The sequence below is a fragment of the Dasypus novemcinctus genome, chromosome 13 (genome assembly GCF_030445035.2).
Source record: "Dasypus novemcinctus isolate mDasNov1 chromosome 13, mDasNov1.1.hap2, whole genome shotgun sequence".
In the NCBI taxonomy this organism is placed as follows: Eukaryota; Metazoa; Chordata; class Mammalia; order Cingulata; family Dasypodidae; genus Dasypus; species Dasypus novemcinctus.
In genome coordinates this window covers 26,836,462-26,849,790 of record NC_080685.1, presented here as the reverse complement: position 1 = coordinate 26,849,790, position 13,329 = coordinate 26,836,462, and the positions used below count along the sequence as shown (strand labels likewise).

The 13,329-nt window shown below is 43.1% G+C and overlaps 1 protein-coding gene across 1 annotated transcript; it reads left to right on the top strand.

Annotated features, from left to right (window-relative positions):
• The first annotated feature begins 8,176 nt into the window (after window positions 1-8,176).
• On the top strand, window positions 8,177-11,477 carry RPTN (repetin). The gene is made up of 2 exons (XM_058309287.1): window positions 8,177-8,314; window positions 9,009-11,477. Exons 1-2 carry the CDS (start codon window positions 8,177-8,179, stop codon window positions 11,475-11,477), a joined length of 2,607 nt encoding a protein of 868 aa, XP_058165270.1.
• The last annotated feature ends 1,852 nt before the right edge of the window (window positions 11,478-13,329 follow it).

Genomic DNA, 13,329 nt, shown 5'->3' with positions numbered 1-13,329 from the left:
TTATAAAGAGAAAATTACTCTGGAAAATAAATTAGAATGGATGACTGGAGGCAGAGAGATCTGTTGGTAGCTGTTCAATAGCCCTAGCAAACAGTAATGAGGACAGCCACCAAGCAGTCACAGAGCTAGGATGGCACAGAAACAAGTTAGTGCAGAATCTCAGAGCTCAAAAAAATCCCAGACGTCATCAGCTCAAATGCCTCATTTTGTAAATAAGGAAAACCAAGGCACAAAGGAGAAATATATTTTCCAAGTTCACACTAAAAGTTAGTGCGGAGCCCTGATGAGAACCCAGAGCATCCAATTCTAAGTCCAAGGGCTCCCTGGTGTACCAGGGTGAGGGGGCAGGAAAAGCTGGAGGAAAGAGCAGGAGAACGTCTGACTGTTCTGGAAAGGGGAACGGGCAAATGCCTGAACCATGGCTTCCACCCACCCAGATTCCCTGAATTCATCAATTCACATCCTGGTGGAGTTGACATGGTGGGGGACGTGAAGCAGGGGAAGTGAAAATGCTGACTGTACCCCAAATCATACCTAAAATATGACTGAAACTTCACAGACTATAAAGCATATTTACCTGTCATCCTTGCTGCATTTCCTCCACTCTCACTTTATCTCATGACACATTCACTCCTTTGGACAACACACCTTTATGAGGGCCTGCTCTTGTGGGTCATTTGGTAGCTGCTGGCTTGTAAGATTGCACATGACCCCAAGAGGCTCAAAGCCACAGGGTAACTCCACACCCCCTTGCTCTCTGCTCCCTGTCTCTGCTCTCAGCCTAGCTGGCTCTTAACCTGTTGGTATGCTCAAGTCAAGGCCTTTAAGACATCCACCCTTCTCCAGAAAGCTTTTTAAAAACAACTCCAGGAAGCATATGTGGCTCCGTTTGTTGAGCACTGGCTTCCCACATATGAGCTCCCGAGTTCAATCCCCAGCCCCAGTACCTCAAAAAAAAATAAAACTCCATGGAGCAGATGTGGCTCCATCAATTGGGCACTCACCTCCCACACAGGTTCAGTTCCTATTGCCTCCTAAAGAAGACAAACAAATAACGAGCAGACAACAAGCAAAAATAATGAGCAAACAATGAGAAAAGGCAATGAGCAGATGAGCAAAAGAAAAAACAACAAGAGACTGAGCAAAAATTTAAAAATGAGCAGAGAGCAGATGGGGCTCAAGCAGTTGGGCGCCTGCCTCCCTCATGGAAGATCCTGAGTGCAATTCCCAGTGCTTCTGAAAAAAGAAGAAACAAACACACAGCAAGTGGACAATGAGAAGAGGAGAAGACAATAAGCAAATTACAAGCAGACAATGAGCAAAGACAACGAGCGGACAGACGGGGGAGCCATGGCAGGGTGGGGGGAGGGGGGAAACAACTCCAAACAGTGTGGCAGTCAAAAAGTTAAACTTAGAGTTAGCATATGATCTAGTAATTCCACTTCTAGGTATAGAACCAAGAGAACTAAAAACATACATCCACACAAAAAATGTGCATATGAATGTCCATAGCAGCATTATTCATAATAATCACAAAGTGGAAACAACCCAAAGGCCCCTCACTGAAGAATGGATAAACAAAATCATGGTGTACCCATACAATGCAATATTTATTGGCCATAAAATAGAACAAAGTATCAATAATGCTACAACATTGATAAACCTTGGAAAAGTTATGTTGAGTGAAAGAAGCTAGTTTTAAAAAAGGTCAGATCAATTGTATAATCCACTTTACAGGAAATGTCCAGAATACACAAATCCATCGAGACATAAAGTAGATTAATTAAAGAGGAGAAAATTGGAGGGTGACCACTAATGGGAACAGGGTTTCTTAAAGAGGGACGAAATATTCTAAAATCAGATTTTGGTGATGGTTGCATGACCCTGTAAATGTACTAAAAAATGCTTTAAATGGGTGAAGTTATGGTATGTGAATTACATCTCAGTAAAGCTCATTTTAAAAAGAAGAAAAAACTCAGAAATCTCACCTGAAAGATCCAAATTCTGTCATACTGGGCAGACTATGAAGACATTTGTTGTGGGCTGTGATATTATTAACTATGTTCTAGGACTTACCTAAAATCCCATGTGCTATACTCAGCACTGATTTCTGACACTTGCTAGGTTATTTCACTGGGAGGAAAGACATGGCCTGAGCACTGGGGAGGAGAGGAATGGTGGAACCTTGTATCCAAAAACAAAAGCCAGTAGTAGGAGAAGAGGCAGAGCTCCCACTGAGTATGAGGACCCCAGCTTTAGACTAAAATCTGTGCACTGGACCCCTCAGAACCTTAGGCCTCATTCCTCTGGCAAGGAACACATTTTTTTTACAAGATTAAAACAATGCAGAGGTCAGTGTTATCTTAAAAACCACTGACTCCCACAGATGTCATTAAGAGGGACATGACCTATAATTAGCAGAAGGGTAATTCACCTGCAAGGAAAGCATTTAAAATAAGAAAGCATTTGTGTAGATAATAATAAATGGTCTTTCAATATCAAGAAATCTCAAAGGGTTTTATGTCCACTAATTAGTCCAACTCCTCTCCAGGGTAAGATGTTCATTTGCCCCATCTGCAGTTTATCCACCAGTTTAATGCCAAAAAGCAAAGCAGGAACTGGAGCAGAGATTCTTAACCTATTCTGTTCCATGGATACCTTTGTAAGTCAGGTGAAAACCACAAAATACTACTGTAATTTGTTGCAAACATTCATAAGTGAAAGAAATGCTAGATTTCAGTTAGAGGTCAGAGAAAATAAAGATATAAGTTGATTTTTTTTTTTCAATTCAAGCTCATGTACTCCCTAAAATCTTTCCACTGACCCCTTGGGGGTCCATGGATCCCTGAGTAAGAACCCCTGAATTGGAACCTGCCCCAGGATTACACAGGCCTTCCCTTGAAGTGCATGCAGCCATCCTCTGGATCTGTGGGCTTCACCTCATTAAGCAACATCTCAACAGAAGGAAAAAGGAAGTCTGAGAGGTCCACGGTAATTGTCCTCAGTGATTTGGCCAAAATATGACAAAGAGACTTTAGCTTGTCCATAGCTCAAAATTATACCAGTCACACCCACTAGGCACGTCTGTCTCCCAAGGGAAATAGCACAAAGGCTTGCAACAGGGTCAAGAACTGTAGAGAACGGGCACCTTGGGGACTTCTTCAATATTACCCAGAGCTGTCAATTGTAAAGACAGAAGGACGCTTTTTCTATTTAAGGTCATTTTTGTGTGGATATATAAGTATCCGTTTTTTATCCCCCAAACAGATCACAAGCTCCTTGAGTGCTAGAACCATTTAGGTGCTGAAGAAGCATTGGGAAATAATAAACATTTGATTGGTTAATTATCAGGAGGTTCTCGTTTCAAGGTTGGATTCCTGCATAGCATTGGGAAGTTGCTTTGTTCTTACTCACTTCAATCCATGTGGAAAACTATTTCTCTCACTGGGGAGAGGGCAATCACAACTGTTTTCCCAAGAGTCGGTACAACAGTGGGTGGGAACAAGGACTTAGGAATTGGGAAAGCATGAGTTCAAACCTCAGCTCAGCCAAGTTGCAAGCTGGGTACAAGTTATTTAGTTTCTCTGAGTCTCATTTCCTTGTCTGAAAAATGAAGATAATAGTCCATGCCTCGTGGGGTTGCTGTGGAAATTAAAGAAAATAATGTACATAAAATGCTTTGCACAGAACCTGGCACGCAATAAGACCTCAATACATTGCAACTTAACAACTTTTTGCCTTTGTGACCCACAAGACCGCCCTCCTGCAAATAAAAGCAGCAAAACAAATTAAAACCCAGTCAACAAAAGCCAGCGTATGCCCTCAGTACAAATTACAAATGCTAAGTAACAAGCACCCATAACTACCCTCCCCATTTTTCACAGAGGAAGACAAAGGAGCACAAAGCTTTGAGATCTTTATCAAATTCTTAAATAGAGCAAAGTTAAGATGAAACCTCTGAAGCTGGTGCTAATCCTAAAATTGGAATCACAGAATCTTAGAATGTCAATGCCAAAAGAAAGCCCAGAGATCAGTCCAACCCTCTCCTTTTACAGATGAAGAAACTCAAGCCCAGAGGTTAAATGATTTGCCCAAATCACCTAGCATATTCCATGATTCCTTCATTTATCTGTTATTTCTGTACTAGTCCCTGCACCCTCTCCTTTTTCCCCGCTAACCAATCTCTCTCCCTACCCTATCAATGACAGTAACACCTGAGAAGCAATTTAAACTCTAGAGAGGGATCCTGTGTACACTACCTTCCAATGAGATTGAAAGTTCTTTAAGGACAAGGAAGGGCCCTCCGTGTAGCATATGCTCACAAATACCCACTGCTGATTGATCAACACAAACAGTTCTCTGCCCATCCTATAGAAATTGAGTGTTGAACAAATATATACATAGCAGACACTACAATTAAGAACATAAACTTTCAGCATCAGGCAAAGAAATTACCCATCTAATCAAAATAAATAGTTGCTGGGGAGCCTGTAAGGTGCTATACAGACAGGGAGTCACAGCTTGGGTGGGCTCTATCATGATGGCTGTTGTCTTTACTCCACACACTTACCCCACCCTCAATCCCCTTATTTGTCTGTGAGGTCAACCATCTCTTGGTTCTAGTAGGCAAGAAGAGACATATGTGTATAGCACCCATAAGTTGAGATGCAAAAGCAGAAAGAGAATCTTAGCATGACCCAGTTCCCACGACTTAAAAACACACCTCAATAACTCCTGGCTGGCACTCAGAGACGCCAAACAATAGAGGGTGCAAGCTGGAGGGAGGATGACAAGACTCCAAAAGCCAGAAACCCTGGGGAATGCAAGTAGAGATGCTGAATCTTAGGCTTCATTAGGTGCCCTTCAGAAAGTACATTTCTTCAGTGTACCATAATTCTCCTAGTTATCTATTTTTGAAATCTTGGAGTTTCTCCTAACTTTTCCACCTCCCATTTCCCTCATCTAATCCATCCCAAAACACTATCCCTTCTTTTCTTCTGTCATCCAGCTGCCTTCCCACAGCTTTGAACTGCTACGTACAGGTCAAAGCCCTCATCACCTCTCACCTGGGACACATAAGAGACTCCTAACTGGACTCCCTGCTCAGACACTCCTTTTTCCAACTCATCTACACTATAGTCCACAGTGACCAACTTGTCCCAGTTGGTCCAGCACTCTCCCCATGTTAGCACTAAAAGTCTCATAACCTGGGAAACTCTTTACTCCCAGACAAACTGGGATGGCTGGTCACTCTGCCGTACTCAGATTAAAATCTTCCTCCAGACAATGTTTTGATCATATCACTTTCCTGATCTAAATTTTCTCATTAAAATAAATCCTAAATTAGGCCCCAGATCTGCCACAGAGGATATGTAAGAAAGTATACTGGGCTGGGGTCAAGAAACAAGGGTTCCAGGCCTGGCTTTAATCATAGCCCTGTGGAAGCCTTGGCAGGCTACTTACTATAATGGAATCTACCCTCATCTGAAAATTAGTAGGCTAGATTTTCCCCTCAGTCTCTAATACTACTCTTCTGTATACCCTCTGCTCTAGCCTTACTTACCAGCTTGTTCTAACCCAAATGCTACCACATAAAGTCTCACCCTTTGAACCTTTGGTCTCTCCTTTCTCCCCACCCAGAAATCCCTCCTTTTCTTCTCTGCCCATCAGAGCCCTTCAAGAAACAACACAAATCCTGCCTCCAAAGAAAGCCTGAACCCTGCCCACAAGGACTGCACATGCACCTAGGTTTTCTAACACTCAGCACTTAGCATGTGTTCAAAACCCTTCTCTATGTGAAGCTTCTTTATTCTCACCTAAAACCTTCCTGGGCTTCTGTACCTTGCAGAGTCCTAGACACAGACACATACTAGTAAGTACGATTACTGATAAATGATTGGTTGATTAATTTGTTGATTGTTTATAAGAAAAGATCCAAACAGGGATTCAGATATCAGACAAAAATAGAAAGTACAACTGAATCTAGAATTTTTGCACTTTGCACAAGATTCTCAAATGCTCCTATAATTCAACAATTCACTTACTCCACAAATTTTTACTAAGAATCTTCTATGCTCAAGACACTGAACTGCCATGTCATGGGGATAGAGATGGGGAATAAGTGGAGGTCCAGGTCTCTGAGAACAGCTTGGTCTCCCAGATGTCATAAACTTCTACATTGTCCCTCAACTTTAACTTTTTAGTAAAGATCTTAAAACACTCAAGTGGTGGCAACTCCTCCACCATCACACCCCTCTCCCAAATTGGCCATTTCTCTACTTCTTACACTAGCTATCAAGTGGAGCTATCAAGTGAGGAAAAAAAACTACAATTCAAAATTGGTTAATAGATTAGAATACAAACATATACCTATCCAAGCAAGACACTAACCTAAGAAAATTATCTTCGAAGAAATGTATCCAGGTCATATACATAGCATCTCTAGTCCTACTTTGAAAAATTTCTATAATGAGAGCATATTGCCATCCTTTGGTATGATTTGGCTGTTGCCCTCCATTAGCCTTGGTGAGTAACACATATTAAGAATGAACTCAGCCTACATATCTGTCTTTTGGGACCCCCCCCCCCCAAGCATGCACATGTGCATGTTCACACACTCCCTTAATTAAATGGGGCTGGTACTTGAACAGTGTCACCTACTGTAATGACAAACAGGTCCACGAGCAAGTGGGGGGAGTAAACAAACCAAGCGGTTTGCAGAGGGAGAGGTCAGGCTGGGCTGAATTTGGGCTGAGCTGGGCTGGGTCGAGAGTGATTCAGGTCCTGCCACCTGAATGGGTGGCTCTTGGGATGGCCCAGTAGAACAATTAAAACCCTTATAAATAGGATAGGTTTTCAGGTCTCCAGTGTCCTCTCCAGTTTCTGAATCTCCTGTTCCTTCCTCCTTAAGCAGGTAAGAAATGCATAGGGAAAGAGTGGCAGTTTCCATGAGACTCTCCATAACTGGCTCCAATTTCCTGGGCTGGAGAGGCTTGAAACTGTTTCCTCTGGGTGATAGCCTTGGATCCATCTTGCTTCTTCTTCCTGAGCTCTCTGAAACTAAGATGACCTACTTCTAAGCCTAAAGAACATGCTTGTCTTTGTTTCTGTGTGATTTAGAAATCCCAAAAATGAGGAGTAGGACTATTGGTTGATAGATGTCTGCCATCGTGGGCATATAACTTTTGCACAAGTTTGGTAAGATCAAGAGTTTAAGGCTCATTGGATCTAAGAACCCCAGAAATTTTCAAGTCTCATTGCTACAAATTGCTACAAGGGACTCACCTTGTCCCATACAATTCATTAGTTGCATGTATCCTTTGTAGACATCACTGCATGCTTTGGAAGTCCAATGTACTCTACAGTTAAGGCTTCAGTTTGGAGACTTGTAAATTCAATAACTATAATTTTCACACCACAAGAAGAAATCTTATTGAGATCCAGATCCCAAAAGACTCTAGCCTCCCAGGATGGCCAATGTGGACCTAGCTGATTATATATATTTCCTTTCATCTGTACAATAAGTTTGGCTGAGCATTCACTTGCTTTTTTTGATCTATAGCAGCTTTTGTATTTGCTGATTCCATTTTATAAGAATTTCCCAAAATGACCAGACAGGCAAGAAATACTTGCTATAATTTAGTCTTCCAGGAAGCTTCTTTAGTTCATGGCTAGAAACCTCTAACCTTCTTTCCCATTTAAGGGAGGCTTTTTAAGGTACAGAAGCCTGTTCACCAGGGTCTATTTAGTGGCTCTTCTAGGGTGCTACTCATTAGTGGAAAATGATACTCTCCTATGCTGGCTCCTGGTTCTGCCTCTGTAAGCTACCTGTCTCTTTTTTGTTCTAATACAAGGATGTTTCAATCAAGCAAGCATACCTGGAGTATAGAATGGGCATAAAAAATACATTATTTTTATTTTATTTTAGGAAAGTGCTCCCTTTTGATAGCAGGGGAACCACAGTTTACACCTATTTCCCACTGTAGCTCATATTTTGGAGCCTGACTGTGGGTCAAAGGGAGTGAGGGATATGGCTAAGAAAAAGCTCTGTCATTTTTTCAGCTTCTTTCCCAAATTAAGTGGGGTCAGTTTTCCTCAAAAATGCTGTCTTTTCATCTTCATCCTAAATGCAGACAAAATCTTGTTTTGTCTTTTAGGTTCATCAGTATTTACCAAAATGGCTCAACTTCTGAACAGCATACTCACTGTGATCAAGGTGTTCCAGAAATATGGCAGTGAGAATGGGGACTGCACCTCGCTGTGCAAGAAGGAGCTGAAGCAACTGCTTTTGGTTGAGTTTGGAGACATCCTCCGGGTAAGATAGGCTTAGTGTATACCTTGGGTCCCATGGACTCAAGTGTGGGTTTTTTAACTTGCTCCATCCCATAACAAAAAGAATTTCAGGTCACCCCTTAGTAATTCTCTCCCAGCACATGTACATACGCATACAGACATATGCATACACATACATAGACACACCCCTCCTTGAGTCTGAGCTTGAACCTGCGAAATTCAACCTCAAAGTAACTAAGAATCATTTCTCAGAAGAAAATATGAGATTCGTATCCTGATTTCTTTATTTTAGTGCTCTATACATGTTTCATTCATCCATGCATTCATTCATTCATTCAAAAGTCACTGGGCACCTAATCAGCTTCCCTTCCTTACAGGATCTCACAGTGGTAGGAAAGAAATAAGTAAACCAATAATTACAGTATAGCATCTAATGGGATGGAATAACTTCCTCTAATGACTCAAATTAATTATTAATAGAGCTGATTTTAATTGGGCATACCTACTCCCTGTGGTCATGCTCTCATTGGTCCAGCAAGGGATGAGGTTCTGAGGATGAGCAATTAAAGACTAGAACCAAGTCCAAGCCACTTCACATTAATTGTTTCTCAACCAGGGAAGGCCCAGAACCGAATGGACTGAGGATGGACAGTGGCACACATCTTACTATTCACAGGAAAACATCTAAATTCTGTTCTTCATTTATATTCTCACAGAGACCAAATGACCCAGAGACTGTAGAAACCATCATGAGCCTCTTGGATCGAGACAGAGATGGACATGTTGACTTCCCTGAATATCTCCTGTTGGTGTTCCAGCTGGCCCAAGCCTGCTATCATAAGCTAGATAATGAATCATGTGGGGATAGAACTTCCCAGCAAGAGCAGGGGCAGGAGGAAACACGAGACCATAAGTTCCCTAGAAACACGGGCAGACAATACAGGGAGAGTCATGAGGAAGATAGGCAGGACTCCCACCATGATCAGTCTGAGAGAGAAGATAGGGACACCCACCATGGTCAGTCTCAGAGACAAGACAGGGGCTCCCACCATCATCAGTCTGAGAGACAAGACAGTGGCTCCCACCATGGTCATTGTGAGAGACAAGACAGGAGCTCCCACCATGGTCAGTCTGAGAGACAAGACAGGGGCTCCCACCATGGTCAGTCTGAGAGGCAAGACAGGGGCTCCCACCATGGTCAGTCTGAGAGACAAGACAGGGGCTCCCACCATGGTCAGTCTGAGAGAGAAGATAGGGACACCCACCATGGTCAGTCTCAGAAACAAGGCAGGGGCTCCCACCATGGTCAGTTTGAAAGACAAGACAGGGGCTCCCACCATCATCAGTCTCAGAGACAAGACAGGGGCTCCCACCATGGTCATTGTGAGAGACAAGATAGGGACTCCCACCATGGTCAGTCTGAGAGACAAGATAGGGACACTCACTATGATCAGTCTGAGAGACAAGAGCAAGATTCCTGCTATGGTCACTCTGAGAGACAAGATCAGGATTCTCATGATGGTCAGTCTGAGAGACAAGGTCAGGACTCTAGCTATGGTCAAAGATTGAGTCATAAATCTAGCCAGTCTAAAAGACATGGAAATACCTTTGCCTTAAATCAGTGTGAAAATTCATTTCAGGATTCTTATTATAGTCAATATGAAAGCCTTGGACAGCAATCAAGTTATGGTCAATCTGGAAGACCTGGACAAGACTCTCATCAGGAATCAGGCTGTGGTAAGACAGACAGACAAGGATTGGATTCTCATTCTGGTCAGAGAGACAGACAAGGCCTGAGTTCTCACTATGGTCAGACAGACAGACAAAGCCTTGGTTCTCAGTATGATCAGACAAATAGACATAGCCAGAGATCTCAATATGGTCAGACATACAGACAAAGCCAGAATTCTCACTGTAGTCAGACAGATGGGCAAGACCTGAGTTCTCACTATGGCCAGACAGACAGACAAAGCCTGAGGTCTCATTATGGTCATGCAGATGGACAAGGTCAGAGTTCCCACAATGGTCAGACAGACAGACATAGCCTGAGTTCTCACCATGGTCAGACAGGCAGACAAGGCCAGAGTTCCCACCAGGCAGACAGACAAAGCCAGAGTTATTGCTATGGTCAGACAGACAGACAAGGCCTGGATTCTCACTATGGTCAGTCAGAAATGGGGCAAACTGAAATACAAGGTCAAAGTAGGCACAACCAAGGAAGTGAGAGAACAAGAAGAGATTCACATGTGGAGCAATCAGGAAGGTCAGGGAGACTGAGTCAACAGACTCAAGGACATGTAGTGAACCAAAACCAGGAGCAAGGATTCCTGTCAGGGAAAGAGCAGCAGAGCAGCCACCAGGCATGGGAGCAGCAGCCCGAGGAGGAAAACCAATGCCACAAGCACAAATTCTTAGCACAAATCCAGCAAGAAAGGCCACTCTGCTACCAAGGGAGGGACTGGCAATCAAGCAGGTGTGAGCAGGGCCACAAACAGGCCCAGACCGGGCAGAGCTGTGGTGAGGGGCAGAGCCACCAGGAGGGAAGGAGGCAAAGTCATCAGAGCCAGGGCAGACCAAGGCATGAGGGTCAGGATAGTCCACGTGAAGCAAGGGACAGACAAATTCCTCGAGAACAAAGCTGTCAGATAAGGGATAGGCAAACCCATGGAGATGAGCAGAACCATCACAGACAAGACAGACAGACTCACAGAGATGAGCTGGACCATCAGCAACAAGACAAACAGACCCATGGAGATGAGCTGAGCCATCACAGACAGGACAGATGGACCCACAAAGAGGAACTAGACCATCAGAGACAAGACAGATGGACTCATGGAGATAAGCTGAACCATCACAGGCAAGACAGACAGACCCATGGAGAGGATCAAAGCTGTCAGCAACAACAGGATAGGCAAACCCATGTGGAGGAAGAGAGGTATCAAGGATCCCAGGATCGACAATCCCATAGGACCCAGCAAGGGTCCCCTAACAGAAAAAAATTGGATGAGGACGACCAGAGCAGAGGCTCACAGGGAAAACTCAGTAACCCAGCCTTCCATCCAACTCAGGGTGGCGTGAGGCCCCAAAGAAGAGAAGAAGGTAGAGGTCACCCTGCCAAGGCAGGTATTACTCCCTACCCTATCTATGATTACTACGTACAAGAGCAGCGATCACATCAGTACTAGGCTCTGTCTAAAGCAACATGAAGCCAAAGAACAAAACTACACATCAAAAATTCATCTTTACTTCTCTTTAAGAGGTCAAAATATATGTTTTCCCTCTATCCTATACTCTTATCTGTATGCAACGATGCTTTTGAGCTCAGTATTCACTCACAGGGTGTTCCGGTTTTTTGAGCAGCAATTCTAGGGTTTTCTGGTTGGGTGAAATCTAAGCAGTAAATTGGATAAAATAATCAGATCCTAATTTTGATAAATTTGTGGATGAAATCATTTCCTGGTCTGCCCTCCATGTTGGTGGGGCCTGGTTGGATCAATGGAATATACAACACTCCTTAGAGTTCAGAAAGAGAAAGGGTATTCTGAAGGCTTACATTACAACCTGAGCTTTGGTGCGCTTTGGCTTTTGTGGAGGAAGCATCAGGAACTGCAAGCCTCATAGTCTAGACTAAAGAAACAGTGAGGGGCTGCTGGCAGAGCGAGAGGCCACTGTGGGTTTCTCTGACGTCGACAACACGCCATGCCCAGGCTCCTACCTCTCAACAGAGGGGCTGTCCATTGAGCTCCTATGACTGGAGTTAACTGGACTGGCCTTTCTAGTTTCTGATCATATAAAAATAGAGAGAAAGCATATGTCATCTGTTTGCAGATTCCTAGGGGCTAAAACTGTCAATTCGTAGCTCTTGAGGCTTGAAAACCCTTCACAAGGATATCTGTGTGCAGACCATGGATTGTATTAAAACACCCAATAAATGATTGGTGAGCAATGACTTTGATGACTCTCTTCCTTCTTCATTGTGAGACCATGCTATCTTCCCTTGTGGGCCATTTTCCAAAATAAGACCTCATTTATCAATGTTCCCTAAGTTCCCGGGCACTGAAAATAAGATTTTTAAAGGAATCAATATGAAACAAATAACAAAGCCTCAAAACTGACTTTGTCTAAGTATCAATTTCAGCTCCCTCCCCCCAGAGGAGTCACATTTGACCCTTCCCACTCATTCATCTCCACTTCATAGTGGTCAGTAAGTCTTACCAATCTATCTCCTTCATACCTCTTGAATCTCTTTCTATTTCTCTATCTCCAATGCCTTAATTCCCCCTCTCTTTAGTGTTCCCCAGTGATGTTACAATAAAGTCCCCACACCCCAGCATGGCACCCAAGGCCCTTTACTATCTGAACCAGATGACCTAAGCTAGTCTCATGAGAGATCTATGCTTCAGCCACACCAAGGACTTGACCTTCCATTTATTCACTACCATCTTTCATTAATTCGGATCTTCAAATAAACCATTCCATCATCCTAGAATACTTCTCCTTTTTCTGTCTCACAAAAGCCTAGGCATCTTCTGGGGGAAAAAACTAAAACATCACATCTTCTGAGCAGTCTCCCTGGACACTCCACATACTCCTTCCTCAGGGTTCCTCTTCACTTCAGTGACATCACTTGTCACACACTCTGTTGTAATTATCTCCCCTACCAAATTGGGAATAAGACCATATTTTATGTGATCTTGTACTGCTCATCACTTAGAGCAGCTACTGCTGCCTACTGGCACTCCATTAAATGTATTAAATGTATCAAATGTCTGTTGAATAGGTAGGTGGATAGAAGAGGTAAGTCTGGCTTTGGAATAAATTCCATTGAATATTTATTGGGTTTCTACTGTATGTAAAACATAGTAACAGACAAGAGAGATGTATCAGTCAGGGTCTGCTTGTATATGAATTCGTGAAGAAACGCAAGTAAACTTTCTGAAAGATGGTAAATCAACAAATGGTGCCTATTATTATTATTGTTATTGTTGTGTAGTGAACTTATTTGTAAATTTTAGAAGCAATCTGAGGTTCCTCCAA

Bases quoted from the DNA above. Each gene is read 5' to 3' on its own strand.
- RPTN (XM_058309287.1), top strand. From the start codon at position 8,177: ATGGCTCAACTTCTGAACAGCATACTCACTGTGATCAAGGTGTTCCAG. The intron at 8,315-9,008 runs GTAAGATAGGCT...ATATTCTCACAG, and splicing joins AGTTTGGAGACATCCTCCGG to AGACCAAATGACCCAGAGAC.